This window comes from Symphalangus syndactylus, chromosome 12 (assembly GCF_028878055.3).
Source record: "Symphalangus syndactylus isolate Jambi chromosome 12, NHGRI_mSymSyn1-v2.1_pri, whole genome shotgun sequence".
NCBI classification, from domain to species: domain Eukaryota; kingdom Metazoa; phylum Chordata; class Mammalia; order Primates; family Hylobatidae; genus Symphalangus; species Symphalangus syndactylus.
The window spans coordinates 68,699,851-68,722,338 of record NC_072441.2 but is presented as its reverse complement, the minus strand read 5'-3'; the positions used below and the strand labels follow the sequence as shown (position 1 = coordinate 68,722,338).

General features: G+C 38.8%; 1 protein-coding gene across 4 annotated transcripts in view; it reads right to left on the bottom strand.

Annotated features, from left to right (window-relative positions):
• The window catches only part of SLC22A15 (solute carrier family 22 member 15), a 91,196-nt gene that overhangs the window by 6,042 nt on the left and 62,666 nt on the right, over positions 1 to 22,488 (bottom strand). For 3 of the 4 annotated variants that reach the window (XM_063624651.1, XM_063624650.1, XM_063624653.1), the window contains 3 exons: positions 3,841 to 3,961; positions 2,222 to 2,294; positions 25 to 213 (listed from right to left, as the gene is read on the bottom strand). In XM_063624651.1, coding sequence (XP_063480721.1) covers positions 25 to 213; positions 2,222 to 2,294; positions 3,841 to 3,961 — 383 coding nt within the window. Of the gene's footprint in view, positions 1 to 24; positions 214 to 2,217; positions 2,295 to 3,840; positions 3,962 to 22,488 lie in introns of those variants that run through there. The other variant, XM_063624652.1, reaches the window with a different exon arrangement.

The window sequence follows — 22,488 nt, the reverse complement described above, 5'->3', positions numbered from 1 at the left end:
TAATAATTAAGAAAAATATCACACCTGTGGAGGGTCCAAGGCCTGTAAAGATAATGCTTCTTCTCCCAGCCTGCGATACGAATACACCTGAAGGTCAGAGAATGTTTCTAGCAGCGGACTGTTAAGGGTCTCTGGCAATAACAAACTCAGGAGGCCGGAGGTCAGGCCGGTGGCTCCAAAGACAATGAATGGTAAAGACCATTGCACATATTTCTGCAGAGGTGGGGAGTGGAATGAAAATAAACCAGAGGATTAGTTTCCTTAGCATGTAACACAAGCAGTCTCATGACTGCAAAACTGTCATGTTTACCACCCAGTTCATGACCTCGCACTAGACTACACTATAAGCCACTTCTTTCCATATAAAGAATTATCCTGGGAAATCAGAGAATGACTCCTCAGGCATGTAGAGATGGGACTGAGTAAATAAAAGGACAGCACTAGTCTGTAGATCAGAAGCAGCAATTTCATGTCTAGGGTGGGTACTGTAGGAGAAGAGGCCAGGTTGCCTCCGAGCAGGCAGGCCTATGCGGCCAGAGTTGACGGGACATCTTGTAGTTCAGCTTCCATTCCAGGTGAGCACACTTTGCACAGAGGCATCCCAAAATACTTGCTGATGATGAACTTTAAAGTTCTTAATCCTGGAATTGACCAAACCATCCTATATACCTTAATACTGTAACTGAGAGTTCCAGGGATTAAAGGTGGAAAAACTCTTTTAAAAAACCAACCCTACGACATACATATGGCTTATAAACTTTTAAATTGAACATGGTTAAGGGCTGGTGATACAAGCAATTGTTTCAGAGATCCAAAACATATTCTCAGGAAAACGGAAACATTTCATCACAAAGAGGTTCAAAGAAAACATGAAAAACGGTTGCTTCCAGGGTGCTTCTCTGGGGCTTTTCTGAGCTGATCAACATTCTAGAATTCCTGCTAAGCTTTATGATCTTCTGGTTTAGGCTAACAAATTTTGGGGGTAGGTCCACTACTACTTAGGATTTCCCCTCAGGCAATTTTTTCCTAATTTTTCAAAGTGAAGAGATGATGGAGAAGGAGGTGGAAAAGGGAGAAGGGGGAGGAGAAGGGAGAGATGGAGAGAACCGAGCAGAAGACAGGGATGAGGAGGAAGAGGGAGGAGGAGAATCTCTCATCTCTAGCCATCTACATGCAAACATATGTCCAGCACTGTGGGCCTGTTGTTGAAACAAGAGGAACACACACTTTCCCTTCTTCTACCCTTGTAGGAAGCAACAGAGACACAGTGCTGGGTATTATAATGTTCTAGGAGAGCTATCCAAAGTCAGATATCTTTAACATTACCTATATTTTGCAGAATAAAACACAGACCTACATGACTCCTTCATGAGAAGGGTCTTGTGACCTAAAATTAATCATGAGACATGCAGAGAGATACTCTGAGAAGGGAAATGTACTGCACCTCAGAAAATGAAAAGGTTACAATGGCATTTCAGAGCCCTGCCTAAGTAATGAACAGTTGTCTACAGAACAGGTCCACAAGTCCCACATCAAATCTAGTTGCTTTCAAAAAGTCTTGGCTGGGGAAAGTCACAAATCAAACCAAGGAGAGACTTGCATAGGGGCCCCCTGTGTTCTTTCACAGAATCTGAGCATTTTAAGATGAAGGATTTTAGGGCTGTCATTTAATCTGGTTCCCTTTCTTTGACTATAAAAGTTGGAAAGTTTCAAAAAAAGTATTAACAGACACAGTGAGAGACATATTTCTCCTCTAATGTTATTTTCCAAGAGGTGTGTTCTTGGGGGAAGGTATTTAACCTCTTTCTGTAGCATGTCTCATATTTAATACAGGGGTAACAACAATGCCTTTCTTTTATGGTTACTATGAGGACTGCATGTGATGATATGTAGAAAGTGCTTGGCATAGAGCCCAACACACAGAAGTGCCATACATAGTTATTAGTTGACTAACTTTTTCATGGGGACAGGAATGGAGCACACTGGCATTAGCAGACCTTCCAACAAATCCAGATGAACAAAAAATCAGACCCACTGGAGGCAAATGAATTCTCGATAACAGTCCATCTGCCCTGATGGAGTACTATCTAAAAGGGACAAGATTCACATTTGTGTCAGCTCCTCTTAAATGACATCTGTTCATCACCTCTTTCTACTCAAAAGCATAAGCATTTCCAAAGCAGAGAATCAAGAAAAACAAAACTAGAAGGTACAAACCAACCAGTGAGGGGATGAAGGGAGCAATAATCCCACCAACTCGGGAGAACATGGAACAAGTTCCAAGCCCAACATTCCTGAAAAGCATAAGTAAAAATACATCAGTAAGTTCTAGCAGAGGAATTAAGAGACCCTTGGGGGGCAGCAGTGGGCCTTGAATAACATGTCCTGAAGTGGAAGCACAGGATCCTAGAGAACAGTGGGTTCTAGAGCTGCCTACTAGACGTTCTTGAGATGCTAGGAATGTTCTGTAATTACCCAGTCCAATGTGAAAGCCACTAGACACACGCACTACTAAGTGCTTGAAATGCAGCCAGGAAGGATGAAGAACTGAATGTTTCATTTATTTAATTTTAATTAATTTACACTTAAATAGCTACATGAAGCTAGTAACTACCATATTGGACAGTGGATTCACAAAGGATGATATAGAAATGAGCATGTGAATATTTTTAAGTTAAAAGTTCTCATGGATTTTTATGCCTTAGATCTCCTACAGAGAGCCAGGGTTTTATGATCTGAAAAGGCTACTCATTTATTTAAACTCAACTAATTAACAATTAATGGGTCAAGCATATAAATAGAAATTGACTAAGCATGTACTGTCAGGAAACCAAGAACACCTTTATGGGGAGTGCAGGCATAAAAAAGGTAGGAACGAGAGAGGGAGGGAGGGAGAGAGAATGATAATTAATGGTTTTGGGTAGAGGGATACAGCACTCTGTAATCCCAGTTGAAAAGTTCACACCCACATTTGCTCTCAAAATTGTCCCAGAGTGGACAAAATCATCATCCTAGTTTTATCGCCAGTAGCCAGGTAAAGTAGGTTATAGGACCAACTAGGAAATTACTAGCCAATTGCAGACACTCTGCTCTCTTACTAGGAAAAATAATTTTAAATTAAGAGGCAGAAAGAACCATGAGGCTTCTTGCATGGATAAGGGAAGGAAAAGGATTGCTTGGAATGATCCTCTAAAAGACTGAGAAAAAGCTGGCTGAGGGAATACCTGCCCAGGCCACAGAAGCAGTTCTGCAAAGCCTCAGCTGCACCCCCATCCTTCAAATTTGGGTGTATTTCTTGCTTTCAGACTTATTCTATGAATGGAAATTTAGGCTGGATATTTATTCTTTCAATATAAACACATCCTATTCATTAAGAACCCAGCTTTAACAATTGCTGTTTAACTCTGATATTCACTTATTACTATATGAAACTACCTTTTAAAAATGTGTGTATTTTGTGTTAAAATGCAGGCTCTGTGAGAATAGGGAGCTTGTCCCCTTGTCTGTGATGTGATACAGGATGGGTGACTGAATAAATAAAATTCACCAAAATAATAACAGCATCTGTGCACTGTTTGGGTGACAGAATATGCCTAGCATAGAGTACTTTTCTTACAACTTACACTAAGGAATTCAGTCCACCATAAAGTGACATTTTCCTAGCAGAGCAGGCAGAGAGCAGTCTGCAAAGGCAAGCTCTCAGTCTAAACTGCTTGCTGAATTACTGCTGCCCCACACTAACTCCAGAAGTAGATGAAATGAGTACCACACCTCTGTTGGTGCAAGAATGGATGACAAAGTGTAGAATGTGTGAAGAATGAGGCTGTGTGAGACACATACCTGATGACTGTAGGATAAAGCTCAGAGGTGTAGATATAAACAATGTTAAAGGCAGCACTGATGGTCAGCTTCCCCAGCAAGGACAAGGAATGGCTGTTCACCACTGCAAACACACCTGTGTCTGAGGAGGACAAGGGCAATGCCTGTGAGACCCACAGTTGAAACAATTCCTCTAAATGGCACATTTCATTTTGATGGAGCAGGCGGCATTCATGTTGATCTCAAAGAGCAAAGAGGTAGTATAACCAAATACACATTCAGAAGGTTTAGTAATCACATAACACATGCAATTATTTTCTCAGTGTTTCGGCTCTACCCTTGAAAACTTACATAGTGGTGTCATTAAGTGTGATAAACTTTCACTCACTCCTGAATGACAGAGTACCCTGAAAACTTCTGTACTGTCATAAAGTAAGCTTCATGGAAATTACAAGTTTCATCTTCCAAGGGTGTAACTTGACTCTCCTTTCTTCCCTCTTACTCACATAATCAATGACATAAAACAGTGGTCTGCACAACAAGCCCTGATAAATACATGAGACAGAGGTAAGCTCCAGAAAAGCTCTTATATGCAGTTTGCATTCTTTGGTGTTTCATTGAGAAGGTAAGGAAAAATGCCATTCAATTACTATCAGAAGATCAAAGACATTAATGTTCTTTCTTTCTTTTTTTTTGAGACAGAGTCTTGCTCTTGTCTCCCAGGCTGGAGTGCTGTGGCGTGATCTCGGCTCACTGCAACCTTCGCCTCTTGGGCTCAAGCGATTCTCCTGCCTCAGTCTCCTGAGTATCTGGAATTACAGGCACCCGCCATTACACCCAGCTAATTTTTGTATTTTTAGTAGAGACAGTGTTTCCCCACGTTGGCCAGGCTGGTCTTGACCTCCTGACCTCAGGTGATCCACCTGCCTCAGCCTTCCAAAGTGCTGAGATTACAGGTGTGAGCCACCACGCCCAGCCAACGTTCTTTAAATAACAAGAATCTAAATATGAAATTACTTTTACTCCTCAACTTCTCACTTGAATTACTAATCAATAGTAATATTTTAGTTTCTTAATGTAATGCTTTTATCTAAAATGCAAAAAATATATTTTATGTCAGTTCATTTCTTTACCAAAAATGCTAACAATTATCTTATGTTTTTTTCCTTTATTAACATTATACTTTCTGGGATTCTACAATTTAATGACTTTTTTTAGAAAAGTTTAACCTCTCCCCTTCAATAATCATTTGCCTCTACCTTCAAAATAACAATTTACTTCTTATGAGGCAAAAAAGTTCTCATTGATTCTGTTGTACTTCCTACCATTCCCTATCAAACGTCCCAGTGAATGACCACCACTCCATTTCCTCCAATGCACCTGTACTGGCAACTTACTACAATCTGGCTTCTAGTACCATCCTCTCCTGAAATTCCTACTCTTGAAGGTCAGCAGCAATGTCCTCATCGCCAAATGTAATTGCCTGTCATTCTCCTTGACATTTCTGCCAAATAGAACACTCTCGTTCCTTCCTTTGGAATGTATGGCTCACAGAAACCACTCTTCCCCTAAACAGCTCAAATGAAATATGCTCTCCTTCCTTCAACCTCCACTGCCCCTGGTTTCCAATCCATTCAACTGGCATGCTTCAGACACTGCCTTGTGGCTGCTTACTTTTCCATCTTGCCTGTCCAAATTGGGATTTCGAGTTCTTTCAGACCCAGGTTGGTATGTTCCTTGTATTCGTGTTCCTCACTGCACCTCCCATAGCACTATGTACACTGGTGCTCACTAAATATCTGCTGAACTAATAAGTGGAAGGACTACAAGAGGGATTAATTTAGTGAATAGAACCTATGTTCATGCTCTCTCAACTTGAAAGGAGGGAGGCATAGACATGCCCCAGTCCAAAAAATAAGTTTCACCTTCCCTGCTTAACTGTAAAATAAATCATCTTCTTTAAAGAGTGTATCTTGAACAGAGTAGTCCAGACTCTGCCAGAATCCACCTTCTGGGGCTGCTTTCTCAAACTCTTCTGCCAGGCTATTTGGAAGACGATGTTAGCTCTTCTAAGTTCTGGATATATATTTTTAAGCCACAAGGTGCTTCTGATAAAGAATCATGCCTTTCAGCATTTACCCTGAGATATGTTTCTCAACTTTTGAGATCTAACAACATTTTCACTTAAACCAATAATGAGGGCAAATTAAATTCATCAATTATTTTCCAGAAAACAGAATGAGTTGGGAAAAGGTATTGGGAGGCATTGAACCAAACAGAAATATGCACATTTGCTTGATTGCAAATGATCTCTGGGACTGTTTTCAACCCATACAGAATGGTATCTTTCAGAACTGTATGGAGGCACTATACATCTTTAACAACAGGCTAAAGAACTGCCATCCTTGAAATCTGGATTCCAAGGGTGTGTCACAGAAAGTATATCTTCTTAATACCCACAAGATCCAAAGCTAGATGAAGTTTTCCATGATAGGGTCAGGATAGCTCCAGCTGTAGCCCATTTGGGAAGCCTGGCTCCAGCTACATGTCCACAGAATGCGTGCATTAGTCCAATACCCCATCTGATGCTTAAAACTTCTCTCGTATGTGCCTGCCAATGGGGTCTGCAGTTGCCACTTAAACCAGGGTAATTCACTTTTTCCTCAAGATAGCCCATGTCCATTTCAGACAGTTTTGACTATGAGAAAATTATTTCTTTTTCTTTTTGGGACTCCTGCCTGTGGGGCTGCTGGGCTGTTGGTCCTGGCAAATACTCAGGAAGGCTTTGCAGCCATTAGACTGGTTCCCTGGATTCTTTATCTGAAAATCAGATATTATTGGCTGTTACCAATGAATGTCCAAAGTGATGGTCTAGAAAAAAGAGTGATTTAAAAGACATAAGCAAAACTAAACTTTTAAAAAAAGGAAATCTCAAAACACTTGTATACTTCAAATACTAACTCAAGGAGGCTATAAATTTATTCCAATGATGCAACTACTAAGGACATCATTTTCAGAACTATTTTTCTGGAAGGTTTTCCAGAGACCATTTGGGATCACCAGCAAAAAATGTCTTAGTATGATATAGTCACATTTCACTGACCCAAAATGGCAAAAAATTCAACTTTCTCATCCACTTCATTCACTGTGTGATTACAAGAAAATTGTTCATTTTGATTGTTCACATGTTCAAAATCTTCAAGACAGGTACAGGTCCTCTACTATGATACATAAATGGGGTAAGAATCACAATGCATTTTGCTTCCCTCTGGCTTTTTATAAAAAGCATATACACACAAACTTCTGTCACGATAGTTTCACCTTTTCTAGGATTTCACAATAATATAATACTGTTTGTAGACTTTTGTGTGTGGTTTCTTTCACTTAGCACGGTAGGACGTAGTTCATTCCTTTTTTGTTGTTGACTAATATTCCATCATATTGATATACCACAATTTGTTTATCCATTCATCAGCTGAAGGGCATTTGAGTTCCATCCGGTTTGGGGCTATTATTAATAAATCCACTATGAACATTTGCATCGAAGCCTTTGTAAGGATCTAGGTTTCCACTTCTCATGAGTAAAGCTGGGTCATATAGTAAGTATATGTTTCCCTTTAAAATAACCTGCTAAACATTTTCCAGAGTGTCTATACCATTTTGTATTTTTACTAGCAGTGTATGAGTTACAGTTCCTCTTTATCACCAACACTTGTGGTCTCTGTAATGTTTGTCATTTTAATCAGTGTGCTGTGGCATCCCATTGTGGTTTCATTTTTATTTTTATTTTAGTTTCCATAAGTTATTGAGGTACAGGTGGTATTTGGTTACATGAGTAAGTTCTTTAGTGGTGATTTATGAGATTTTGTTGCACCCATCACCTGAGCAGTACATAGTGCACCCTATTTGTAGTCTTTTATCCCTTGCCCCACTTCCCTCGAAGTCCCCAAAGTCCACCGTATCATTCTTATGCCTTTGCGTCCTCATAGCTTAGCTCCCACATATCAGTGAGAACATATGATGTTTGGTTTTCTGTTCCAAATTACTTCACTTAGAATAATAGTCTCCAATCTCATCCAGGTCGCTGCAAATGCCATTAATTCATTCCTTTTTATGGCTGAGTAGTATTCCATCGTATCTATACCACGGTGTCTTTATCCACTCGTTGACTGATAAGCATTTGGGTTGGTTCCACGATTTTGCAATTGGGATTTGTGCTGCTTTAAACATGCATGTGCAAGTACCTTTTTTGAATAATGACTTCTTTTCCTCTGGGCAGATACCCAGTAGTGGGACTGCTGGATCAAATGGTAGTTTTACTTTTAATTCTTTAAGGAATCTTCACACGGTTTTCCATAGTGGCTGTACTAGTTTACATTCCCACCAGCAGTGTGGAAGTGTTCCCTGATCACCCGCATCCATGCCAACATCTACTCTTTTTTGATTTTTTGATTATGGCCAGTCTTGCAGGAGTAAGATGGTATCGCATTGTGGCTTTGATTTGCATTTCCCTGATCATTAGTGATGTTGAGCATTTTTTTCATGTTTTTTGGACATCTGTATATCTTCTTTTGAGAATTGTCTATTCATGTTCTTCGCCCACTTTTTGATGTGATTGTTTGTTTTTCCTTACTGATTTGAGTTTGTTGTAGATTCCTAATATTAGTCCTTTGTCAGATGTACAGATTGTGAAGATTTTCTCCCACTCTGTGGGTTGTCTGTTTACTCTGCTGACTGTTCCTTTTGCTATGTAGAAGCTCTTTAGTTTAATTAAGTCCCAACTATTTATCTTTGTTTTTATTGCATTTGTTTTTGAGTTCTTGGTCATGAAATCCTTGCCTAAGCCAATATCTAGAAGGGTTTTTCCACGGTTATCTTCTAGTATTTTTATAGTTTCAGGTCTTAGATTTAAGTCCTTAATCCATCTTGAGTTGATTTTTGTATAAGGTGAGAAATGAGTATCCAATTTCATTCTCCTACATGTGGCTAGCCAATTATCCCAGCACCATTTGTTGAAAAGGGTGTCCTTTCCCCACTTTATGTTTTTGTTTGCTTTCTTGAAGATCAGTTGGCTGTAAGTATTTGGATTTATTTCTGAGTTCTCTATTCTGTTCCATTGGTCTATGTGCCTATTTTTATACCACTACCATGCTGTTTTGGTGACTATGGCCCTATAGTATAGTTTGAAATCAGGTAGTGTGATGCTTCCAGATTTGTTCTTTTTGCTTAGTCTTGCTTTAGCTATGTGGGCTCTTTTTTGGTTCCATATGAATTTTAGAATTGTTTTTTCTAATTCTGTGAGGAATGATGGTGGTATTTTAATGAGGATTGCATTGAATTTGTAGATTGCTTTTGGCAATTTTCACAATATTGATTCTACCCATCCATGATCATGGAATGTTCTTCTATTTATTTGTGTAATCTATGATTTCTTTCAGCAGTGTTTTGTAGTTTTCCTTGTAGAGGTTTTTCAACTCCTTGGTTAGGTATATTTCTAAGTATTTTATTTTTTGGCAGCTACCATAAAGGGGTTGAGTTCTTGATTTGATTCTCTGCTTGGCTGCCATTGGTGTATAGAAGAGCTACTGATTTCTATACATTAATCTTGTATCCAAAAACTTTGCTGAATTCTTTCATCAGTTCTAGGAGCTTTCTGGAGGAGTCTTTAGGATTTCTGAGGTAAACAATCATATCATCAGCAAACAAGGACAGTTTGACTTCCTCTTTACTGATTTGGATGCCCTTTCTTTCTTCCTCTTGTCTGATTGCTCTGGTTAGGACTTCCAGTACTATGTTGAAGAGGAGTGGTGAGAGTGGGCATTCTTGTCTTGTTCCAGTTCTCAGAGGGAATGCTTTCAACTTTTCAGTATTATGTTGGCTGTGGGTTTGTCATAGATGGCTTTTGTTACATTGAGGAATGTCCCTCGTATGCCAAGTTATAATCATAAAGGATGCTGGGTTTTGTCTAATGCTTTTTCTGCATCTATTGAGACGATCATGTGATTTTTGTTTTTAATTCTGTTTATATGGTGTATCACATTGACTTGCGTATGTTAAAACATCCCTGCTTCCCTGGTATGAAACCCACTTGATCATGGTGGATTATCTTTTTGATATGTTGTTGGATTTGGTTAGCTAGTATTTTGTTAAGGATTTTAGCCACTATGTTCATCAAAGATATCAGTCTGTAGTTTTTTTTTGGTTATGTCCTTTCCTGATTTTGGTATTAGGGTGATGCTGGCTTCATAGAATGAGTTAGGGAAGATTCTTTCTTTCTCTGTCTCATGGAATAGTGTCAAAAGGATTGGTACCAGTTCGTTAAATGTCTGGTAGAATTCTGCTGTAAATCTGTCTGGTCCTGGACTTTTTTTTGTTGGTAATTTTTAAATTACCATTTCAATCTTGCTGCTTGTTATTGATCTGTTCAGGGTATCTAATTATTCCTGATTTAAGCTAGGAGGGTTGTATTTTTCCATGAACTTATCCATCTCTTCCTAGGTTTTCTAGTTTATGTGTGTGAAGGTGTTCATAGTAGCCTTGAATGATCTTTTGTATTTCAGTGGTGTTAGTTGTAATGTCTCCTGTATCACTTCTTAATGAGGTTATTTGGATTTTCTCTCTTTTCTTGGTTAATCTTGCTTATGATCTATCAATTATATTTATCTTTTCAAAGAACTGGCTTTTTGTTTCATTTATCTTTTGTATTTGTTTGTTTGTTTCATTTCATTTAGTTCTGCTCTGATCTTGGTTATTTCCTTTCTTCTGCTGGGTTTGGGTTTGGTTTGTCCTTGTTTCTTTAGTTCCTTGAGGTGTGACCTTAGAGTGTCACTTTGTACTCTTTCAATCTTTTTGATGTAGGTGTTTAGGGGTATGAACTTTCCTCTTAGCACTGTCTTTGCTGTATCACAGAGGTTTTGATAGGTTGTGTCATTACTGTTGTTCAGTTCAAAGAATTTTTTAATTTCCATCTTGATTTTGTTTTTGACCCGATGCTCATTCAGGAGCAGGTTATTTAATTTCCATGTATTTGCGTGGTTTTGAAGGTTCCTTTTGGAGTTGATTTCCAGTTTTATTCCACTGTGGTCTGAGAGAGTGCTTGATATAATTTCAAATTTCTTAAATTTATTGAGGCTCATTTTAGGGCTTATCATATGGTCTATCTTGGATAAAGTTCCATGTGCTCTTGAATAGAATGTGTATTCTGTGGTTGTTGCATGAAATGTTCTGTATGTATCTGTTAAGTCCATTTGTTCCAAGGTATAGTTTAAATCCATTATTTCTTTGTTGATTTTGTCTTGACGACCTGTCTAGTGCTGGCAGTGGAGTACTGAAAATCTCCCATTATTATTATGTTGCTGTCTATCTCATTTCCTAGATCTATTAGTAATTGTTTTATAAATTTGAGAGCTCTAGTGTTAGGTGCATATATGTTTAGGACTGTGATATTTTCCTGTTGGACAAGGCCTTTCACCATTATATAATGTCCCTCTTTGTCTCTTTTAACCGCTGTTGCTTTAGTTTGTTTTGTCTGATATAAGAATAGCTACCCTGCTCACTTTTTGTGTCCACTTGCATGAAATGCCTTTTTCCACCCCTTTACCTTAAGTTTATGTGAGTCCTTAATGTGTTAGGTGAGTATCCTAAGGCAGCATATAGTTGCTTGGTGAGTTCTTACCCATTTTGCAGTTCTGTATCTTTTAAGTGGAGCAGTTAGGCCATTTACATTCAATGTTAGTATTGAGAGATGAGGTACCCTTGCATTCATTGTGCAATTTTTGGCCTGTCTCCCTTGAGTTTTTGCTTTTTAACTTGTATTTTGTTTTATAGGTCCTGTGTGATTTATGCTTTAAAGAGTTTCTGTTTTGATGTGTTTCCAAGATTTGTTTCAAGATTTAGAGCTCCTTTTAGCAGTTCTTGTAGTGGTGGTTTGGTAGTGGTGAATTCTCTCAGCATTTGTTTGTCTGAAAAAGACTATCTTTCCTTCATATATGATCTTAATTTCACTGGATACAAAATTCTTGGCTGATAATTGTTCTGTTTGAGGAGGCTGAAGACAGGGCCCCAATCCCTTCTAGCTTGCAGGGTTTCTGCTGAGAAATCTGACATTAATTTGAGAAGTTTTCCTTTATGGGTTACCTGCTGCTTCTGTCTCACAGTTTCTTAAGATTGTTTCCTTTGTCTTAACTTTAGATAACCTGATGACAATGGGCCTAGGTGATGATCTTTTTGTGATGAACTTCCCAGGTGTTCTTTGTGCTTCTTGTATTTGGATGTCTAGGTCTCTAGCAAGGCCAGGGAAGTTTTCCTTGATTAATCCCCCAAATATGTTTTCCAAACTTTCAGATTTTTCTTCTTCCTCAGGAACACCAATTATTCTTTGGTTTGGTCATTTAACATAACCCCAGACTTCTTGGAGGCTTTGTTCATATTTTCTTATTCTTTTTTCTTTGTCTTTGTTGGATTGGGTTAATTCAAAAACCTTGTCTTAGAGCTTTGAATTTCTTTCTTCTGCTTGTTCAATTCTACAGCTGAGACTTTCCCGAGCATTTTGCATTTCTATAAGTGTGTCCAATGTTTCCTGAAGTTTTCATTGTTTTTTATTTAAGCTATCTATTTCCTTGAATATTTCTCCTTTCACTTCTTGTATCATTTTTTGGAGTTCCTTGCATTGGGCTTTGCCTTTTTCTGGTGCCTCAATTTAATAACTAACCTTTTATCTGTCAGAGGGAAGGTCTAGGCTGAAGGCTGCTGTTCAGATTTTGTCTCACGGGGTATTCCCTTGATGTAGTACTCTCCCCCTTTTCCTTTGGATGTGGCTTCCTGTGAACCAAACTACAGTGATTGTTGTCTCTCTTCTGGGTCTAGCCACCCAGCGAGTCTACCTGGCTCCGGGCTGGTATGGGGGGTTGTCGGTATAGAGTCCTGTGATGTGAACTGCCTATGGGTCTCTCAGCCGTGGATAACAGTGCCTGTTCTAGTGGAGGTGCCAGGAGGGTGCAGTGGACTCCGTGAGGGTTCTTAGCTTTTGTGGAGATTTTTGTTTGTTTGTTTTTTGAGATGGAGTCTCACTCTGTCGCCCAGGCTGGAGTGCAGTGGCACGATCTTGGCTCACGGCAATCTCTGCCTCCCCGGTTCAAGCGATTCTTCTGCCTCAGCCTCCCGAGTAGCTGGGACTACAGCTGCGTGCCACCATGCCTGGCTAATTTTTATATTTTTAGTAGAGGCAGTGTTTCACCATCTTGGCCAGGCTGGTCTCGAACTCCTGACCTTGTGATCTGCCCGCCTCGGCCTCCCATATTGCTGGAATTACAGGTGTAAGCCACCGTGCCCGGGCAGTTTTTGTGATTTAATGCTCTATTTTTGTGCTAGTTGGCTTCCTGCTGGGAGGTGGCACTTATCCAGAGAGCATCAGCTATGGTAGTATGGAGAGCAACCAGCAGTGGGTGGGGCCCTAGAACCCCCAAGATTTTATGCCTTTTGCCTTCAGCCACCAGGGTGGGGAGGGAAGGCTGTCAGGTGGGGGCAGGGCTAGGCCACCCTCCCAAGGGATCCCTGTGGTGCCAGGCAGGAATGGCCTCCTTAGGGAACCAGCGAGCTCCCGGGGCCTTTCCTGCTGCTTCCTCCCCCCTTGTATTTTGCTGGCTGTCTTAACTGACTCAGCTCCAAATAAGGTGAGAAACTTCTCCTGCAGTTTCTCCAGTGAGGGTGTGTGTTCAGGAGAGGAGGATCTCCCTTTCCCACTTCCGCAATTGGGGCACTCAGTATTTGGAATGTCTCCGGGTCCTGCAGGAGCAGTCAGCTTCCTTCAGAGGGACTGTGGGTCCTCTCCGGATTGCTGGTTTGTTCTTGCTGTCAATCTGGAGCTAACGTTCATGATGCGAGCCTCCACACAGTGCTCTGTCCATCTGAGTCAGAGCTGCAATCTAGTCCTGCTTTCTGTCCGCCATGATGATCCTGATATTGTGGTTTCAATTTCCATTTCCCTAATGTCTGATGATGTTGAACAACTTTCCCCATATTTATTTGCCATTTTTATATCTTTTTAGAGAAGCATCCATTCAAATCTTTTGCCTATTTTTTCCTTATTATTAGAGTCCTTTCTATATTCTGGATACAAGTCTTTTATCAGATATATGTTTTACAGATATTTTCTCCCAGTTTGTGTCTTACTTTTCATTTCTGTAATAGTGTGGTTTAAAAAGCAAAAGTTTTTAATTTTATGAAGTCTAGGTCATGAATTTTTTTTCTTTTTGTGCTTTTGGTGTCCTAGTTAAGAAATATTTGCCTAACTCAAAGTCACTAAGATTTTCTCCTATGTTCTCTTCTAGTAGTTGTACAATACAGTTTTAGCATTTACATTTCGGTTAAACAACCATTTCAAGTTTATTACTGCATATAATGTGGTTTACAGGTTGAAGTTATATTTTTTGTATATGGAGATCCAATTATTTCAGCACTGTTTTTTAAAAAGGTTATGTTTTCCTCATTGAATTAACATGTCATTTTCATCAAAAATTAACTGACCATGAGCACTTTTCTGTATGTATATTATGACTGAGTAAAATATTCTTAAAAGGTGAATGAAACCTCAGCTCTGTCAAAAAAAATATCAATTGACCATATATGTGGTTCTATTTCATACTCAATTCTGTTCCATTATCTACAGAGACATTCCTATGCCAATATTGTACTGTCTTCATTAATGTAACTTCATTATAAGTCTTTTTTTTTTTTTTTTTTTTGAGATGGAGTCTCACTCTGTAGCCCAGGCTGGAGTGTAGTGGCATGACCTCCGCTGACTGCAACCTCCACCTCCCGGGTTCAAGCAATTCTCCTGCCTCAGCCTCCAGAGTAGCTGGGATTACAGAGGTGTGCCACCACGCCCAGCTAATTTTTGTATTTTTAGTAGAGACAGGGTTTCACCATGTTGGCCAAGCTGGTCTCAAACTCCTGACCTCAGGAGACCCACCCACCTCAGCTTCCCAAAGTGCTGGGATTACATGCATGAGCCACCATGCCCAGCCTATTGTAAGTCTTAAAATCAGGTAGGTTAAATTCTTCAACTTTGTTTTTCCTTGATAAAATTATTTTGGATAGTCCAGATCCTTTGAATTTCCATAAAAATTTTAGTATTGGCCAGGCGTGGTGGCTCACACCTGTAATCCCAGCACTTTGGGAGGCTGAGGCGGGCGGATCACCTGAGATCAGGAGTTCGAGCCCACCCTGACCAACATGGTGAAACCCCGTCTCTACTAAAAAAATACAAAAAATTAGCTGGACATGATGGTGGGCGCTTATAATCCCAGCTACTTGGGAGGCTGAGGCAGGAGAATCCCTTGAACCCTGGAGGCAGAGGTTGCAGTGAGCTGAAATCGTGCCACTGCACTCCAGCCTGGGCATGATAGAGCAAGACTCTGTCTCAAAAAAAAAAAAAGTTTTAGTATTAACTTGTCAACTTCTATCACCAAAAGAAGACTGCTGGAAATTTTACTGATATCACACTGAATGAAGATAAATCAGTTTGGGGAGCACTGATATCTTAATATCTTCTGGTCCATAAGCATGGTAATCTATTTATTTATTATTATTACTATTACCAATTCATTTAGTTCACCTTCTTTAATTTTTCTCATCAGCATTTTAAAGTTTTTTGTAGTCATATACATATTTCATAAAATGTATCCCTACATTTTTCATATTTTTTATTATAAATGGCATTGGTTTATTTCAGTTTTAACTGTTTGTTGCTAATATGTAGAAAGAAAATTGTTTATCACATGACTCTGCTAAGCTCATCTATTAATTCTTACAGATTTCTTTTTTGTATATTCCTTAGGACTTTCTATGAAGGTTATCATGATGTAGTCTGGTGAATAAAGACAGTTTTACTTCTGTTCCCAATTTAAATTCCTTTAATTTCTTTTTATTGCTTTATTATATTCACTAGTACTTTTTGTACAATGTTCCATAGAAGTGGTAAGAATGGACATCCTGGCCTTTTTCCTGACCTTAGAATATAAGTATTCAGTCTTTCACCAGTAAATGTGGTGGTTACTGTAGGTTTTCCCTTAACACTCTTTATCAAGTTAAGAAAATTCCTGACCTCGTGATCTGCCTGCCTCAGCCTCCCAAAGTGCTAGGATTACAGGCATAAGCCAAAGCGCCTGGCCACTAATTGGCTTTTAAATGTTAAACCAACCTTGCACTTGTGGGATAAAACTTGCTTAGTCATTACGTATTGCCTTTTTTATGCAGTGCTGGACTCAATTTGCTAATATTTTGTTTAAGATTTTTACATCTATATTAATGAGAGAGATTGATCTGTAGTTTTCTCTTCTTATAATGCCTTTATTTTGTTTGGTTTAGGTACCAAAGTAATTGCTGGCCCTTAGAGGCTAAGTTGGGAGAGTTAGTCTCTCCTCTTTATTTTCTGGAACAGTGTGTACAATTGATGCTATTTCTTTTGCATTTCATAGAATTTACCAGTAAAGCCATCTGGGCCTATAATTCTTTTTGTGGGAATGTTTTTAACTACAAATTCAATTTTTTTTTTTTTAGTAGATATGGTGCTATTCAGGTTATCTATATGTTTTTAAGTAAGCTTTGGTAGTTTGTAATCTTTCAAGAAATTTGCCCATTTTACCTTAGTTGAATTTATTGACATAAAAATGTTCATAATATTCCCTTATTAATGCCTATAGGTTCTATAGTGATGTCCCCTCTTTCATTCCACATATTGGTAATGTGTGTCTTTTTTCTTTTCTCTTTATTATCTTGGTTAGAGGTTTAATAATTGAATTGGTCTTAAGGATTTTTCTCCATTGTTTTCATTTTCATGCCATTGATTTTTTTGCTTTTATATTTATTATTTTCTTCCTGTGCTTGCATTGTGCTTAATTAGCTCTTCTTTTTAAAAATTTGTTATCTACTTTCTTAAGTTGGAAGCTTAGATCATTAATTTGAAAACTTTTTTTCTGATACTTAAAAGAATTATATAAATTTCCCTCTAAGCATTACTTCATTTGCCTCCCATAAACTATGATACAGTATACTTTATATACTCTGTATATATAGTCTCACTCTGTCACCTAGGCTAGAGTGCAGTGGTGCAATCTTGGCCCACTGCAACCTCTACCTCCCGGATTCAAGGGATTCTCCTGCCTCAGCCTCCCGAATAGCTGGGATTACAGGTGCGCACCACCATGACTGGCTAATATTTTTGTACTTTTATTAGAGACAGGGTTTCACCATGTTGGCCAGGCTGATCTTGAACTCCTGACCTCAAGTGATCTGCCCACCTTGGCCTCCCAAAGTGCTGGGATTACAGGCATGAGCCACTGTACTGGGCCGATAACAGTATATTTTACTGTTCAATTGAAAATATTTTCCAGTTTTCCTTGTGATTTTTTTCTTCAATCCACATGTTTTTAGAAGGATGTTGTTCCATATCCATATATTTGAGGATCTTCCAGATATCTTTCTGTTGGTGATTTTTAGTTTAATTCTACTCTGATCAACTAACTTGTTTTTGTAAATTTTCAATTCTTCTAAACTTATTGAAACTCGTTTTATGGCCTAGAATATGGACTCTGTTGGCAAATGTTCTGTGTGCACTTCAAATGGAATACATATTCTATTGGTTTAGGGTAGAGCAACCTATAAATCAGGTCCTATTGGTTGTTCAAGTCTATATTTTCTGTTTACCTTTTTATCAGTCATTGAGAAAGTGATACTGAAGTATTTGTGTTTCTTGGATTTGTCTATTTTGCCTTTCAATTCTATATGTTTTTGCTTTGTGTAACATAAATTTATTACAAGTATACACATACACAGTTAGGACTGCTCTATCCTCTTGATGAACTGACCACTTTCTTATTATGTGTTTATAGTTTTTATCAACTTTGCAAAGCACTTGAGCATTTCTGCAAATACTTTTTCTTTATCTCCTCCTTCTAAGACTAATACTACACTATGTAGGTCACTTAATATTGTCCCACAACTCACTGATGTTTTGTTAGTTTTTTATTCAATTTTTTTTGTTTCATGTTGTATAGTTTTATGTCTTTAACTGATCTTTTCTTCTGTTTAGTGTTTAACCTGTTGCTAATCTCATCTACTGTATTTTTTTCATATCTTATATGTTTCATCTCTAGATGAAAGTGTCTTTTTCTTTCCTTTGGCCTCTCTGCTTGTATTCCGCTTGTATTCTTAAGTACATGGAGTACATTTCATTTATAATAGCTGTTTTAATATTCTTGTCTCTTAATTCTATCATCTGTGTATTTTTGGTTTTGTTTCTATTTATTTTTCTTCTACTTGTGGGAGGTATTTTCCTGCTTACTTGTGTGCCTGGTGGTTTTGAGTGGAGGCTACACACTCAATGTTTTTTTTTTTTTTTGTTAATGTTATTTTTTGGGGTGCTGGACTTTATTGTTCCTTTAAATCTTGTTGGCCTTTGTTCCGTGATGCAGTTAAGTTACTTGGAATCAGCTGATCTTTCTGAGTTTTGTTTTTAAGCACTTTTATGGCAAAACGAACAAACAAAAAAACCCAGTGTTTTCCTAAAATGACTTTGACCTAGGATGTCTCTATCCAATGCTCTGCAACTGGCTGAAGAGAACACAAACCATTCATGGGTTCAACAATCCAAGGATTGTTCTGCCTGCCACTTCCTGGTGGTCTCCCCCTGGCCTCAGTAGTTTCTTCAAATGCATGCTCAAATCAAAGACCAGGAGGTTTCTTCTGCAGACCTCTGGAGTTCTCCCTCTGTGTATCTTACTACCCTCCAGCATTTTGCTCAACAAATTCCAGACATCTTGGCTTCCCCAAGCTTCAATTTCTGTTTTATCAATTTAGTAAGAATGCTATGATTTGTTGGGCTTCTCTTCCCTGCACTGTGGTTTGGTAACCATGTGCTAGGGCATTTTCAGAGCCTACTTTGTTTATTTTCTCCTCTCAGGGATCATTGCCTGTCCTATGCAGTCTGTTGTCCAATGTCTGAAAATCAATATTTCATATATATATTGTCTGGTTCTATTGTTGTTTAAAGCAAGTCAGCTGGTCTTCATCACTATCATGGCCTGAGCTTAAAGTTCCCATAGCATTTTGTTGTCAATTCTCATATAGTACTGTCTTTTATTATTATTTTTGAATCCCTAATTACTCTCATTAGATTGTAAACTCTTTGAGACCAGGAACTAGATTTTGTTTACGAATAGTATCTTTTGTATCATAGACACTAGAGAAATCAAATAAATGTGCAGACCAACGTTAGGAAAAGAAATGAGATATGAAGGTTCCACTAGGGCTGAGTCTAAGGACACTCCTTCACTAAGAACCGTGTTTATCGTGCCATGATCTCCTACTGTTCAGATTCTCTGGCAGGACCACAACTGCCATAATCCTAATCAATGAGAGCCCAATGCCACTCTGACGACCCAGGTTCTTCAACACTGGCCAGTTCTCATCAGGCCTGCATACTAAAGAGTTAAGAACTGGCTTTAATCAGGCAGCATTAATCCTCTGACTTCAGCTTCATTATTTACAATGAATACTTTGGTTCTAAAACTCTTATCTGGCCAGGCAGGATGGTCATGCCTATAATCCCAGCACTTTGGGAGGCCAAGGCAGGAGAATCACTTGAGACCAGGAGTTCCAGACCAGCCTACAAAAATAATTTTTTTTAATTTAAAGATTAGCCTGGCATGGCTGGCACATGCCTGTAGTCCCAGCTACTCAGAAGACTGAGGTGGTAAGACTGCTTGAGCCCAAGAGGTCAGGGCTGCAGTGAGCTATGACCACACCATTGCAGTCCAGCCTGGGAAACAGAGTGAGACCCTGTCTCAAAACCAACCATACAAAAAAACCTCTCTAAGAGTTTGAGAAAACAGCATTCCCAAAAGAGGACTGACCTTAGAGTTGGAAAGAATCTGAATCCCGGATGTGCTACTTACTTGCTATGCAACCTTGGACGTGTTGCTTGACCAATCTGAGCTTTGGTTTCCTTATAAAATGGGGATAATATATAATACCTTCTGTATATAAAGAGAATCCAGCACTTGATTAACACTTAATAAATGGTAGCAAGTGTTCTAAGGTTAATTAGAATCCTCCACGCAAGCACAGAGTTCAGGTAAAATGTCTGATTACTAACTAATCTGGGAAAAACATTAGTGGCCACCTGCTAATATTACTTCCAGAGGAGAACATTTACTTCAACGCCAACCAGCATGCAAATATATACTGGGCAGGACACTTCTGTCTAATAATTATAAACCAAAGGCTCAGGAATGCCAAACAATCTATTTTCTGGCTTACTGGCTATCTCTTCTAGAGATACATTGTCACAGTCTCCACAAATGCTTCTGACACAGAGAACCACAATCAAATACAGGTGCTAAAAAATAATGGTGGGTAGGGGGTTACCTGAATTGGCAGAAAGGCAAGACCAAAGGCATGTTTGGTAAGGAAAAGTGAGGGCAAAGGAACACAAAATGCAAACAGAAAATGAGTAATCTCCAAACTAACACAAGATGCTACAGAATTTTTCAAACTGCTAGGTCATTTTCTTTATATGTACTTATTAGAACTTTTATAAATGTAGCCTAAACCTTTGAAAAACTTGAGATTAAAAAAGTCAACAAAATATTTTAAAGAGTAAATACAAAAGGTTTAAAGAAAGTTTATGGAACAATTACTATTTATCTGAAATAAGAGAAAATTCAGGCATAGCTGGAAGACTTTGCAAGCATAGAAAGGATTATACAAAAAAGGTGACCATATATTCTCTCTCTAGTGATGAATTAAATGAAAGACAATGGGCTCAATGGTAGTGGAAGAGGATAATTTTAATAGTAATGGTTATTAATTATAGAAATTATTTATTAAAATTAAATAGTAGAAATATTAAAAATAGAAATAATTTCCCTGGAAACTTTTTTTTTTAATTGAGACAGAATTTTGCTCTTGTCACCCAGGCTGGAATGCAATGGCACCATCTAGGCTCACTGCAACCTCCACCTCCCGGGTTCAAGCGATTCTCCTGTCTCAGCCTCCCTAGTAGCTAGGATTATAGGCACCCGCCACCAGGCCCGACTAATTTTTGTATTTTTAGTAGAGATGGGGTTTCACCATGTTGGCCAGGCTGGTCTCGAACTCCTGACCTTAGGTGATCTGCTCGCCTCAGCCTCCAAAGTGCTGGGATTACAGGCATGAGCCACCATGCCTAGCTAAGAAATCGTTAAAAAATAGACAATACATCCACGTTTTCTAACAGAGGTAACATACTCCTGAGGCACATTCGTGGAGTGCCAAAGATACTCTGCTATGCTGTTTCTTATTCAGTATCCACCAAGGGGCACAATCAACAAAGGGTCCAAGCTGCTCTCTTAAAACAGAATGTAATTAAATAGAGTGGTACTTGCTGGTCTGGAGGGGAGATCATACATCTGCCTTCACCATGGATTTTTGTCTTGTTATTTATAAGAAGAGATCATTTCAAGAAAGGGCCACATGTAGAGTCCTAGGGGATAGGTTACCTGGAGTGTGCAAATAAGTGGGAGGGGAGGAAAGACATTAATTGGCCTGGCTTATGAAGGTGTGATATAGGTTACAGGTGTGTTTATAGGACTAGTGACAAGTTTTTCTCTATGAGGCAATAAACAGAAAGCTGGACTATTGCAGGTTAAAAAAAAAAACAAAATTGAATTCTCAAGGTGCCTATGCAAAACAAAATCTGCTGAATATAAAGCTACAACAATTTGAAGTCCATCACTGTCTTACCAGAAGACAAACAAAACTGAGCACCTAGTTCTACAAGTCTATGGCAGGGCAATAGCTGGGGAGTTCCTCCTCTATTTAGCATCAGCAGGGGCACCCATTTGCTTAGAGAATAAAAAATGGACAAATTTACTCAGTTCTCTAGTTTCCATGATTCTATGAAAATCACTTTAAAGCTCTTCTAAGTATTGGGTAAACTCTAAGTAGTGAGCAAATTACACTCAAGGCTCAAGGTATAGAACCTCAGGTGGCAATCAACCGCAGAGTAGATATACTGCAGGGTTACAAAACAGGCAGAACACACAGCCTTGGGGTCTTTAATGAGACACGCAGAAATGAACCACAAGAAGCAATTTAAGAAAGGAATATTTAATACCTGGTATACTCTGACAAAAAATGAATTCTTCATGCATTTCCAGTAGTTACAAAACTTTACGTCAAATCGTCTCATAATGATTGCCACCTGGAGTGCAAGCTCCATAACGGAACCCTATCAAAATCCAAAAGCCCCTAAGACAGGGCTCTTGTTATATCACATGCTCCAGCATCAGAGTGTTGTTGTGACTCACTCCTCCTTCTAGAAAATCACGGCCAAAAACACAGTTCCCAAGGCAATCACTGGCATACCTCAGGTGTGCTAGTGGAAAAAAAGACTGAAAACCAGCAAGAGCTACAGAATGTCTACACAGGGGCAGCAATCAGGTTATATTAGAATGCTAAAGGGATCCTTCTTGAAGCTGTGTTTGCATAGCAAAGCTACACATATATAAAAATATCAGTTTCCTAACTAGGTGTTTTCACATTTATGTAAGACTAAGAGACTATCCATTGTCACCAACAGTGAATACCATCCCCATTGTTCTTGTTGTTGGAGTTCCCTGAGAGTCATGG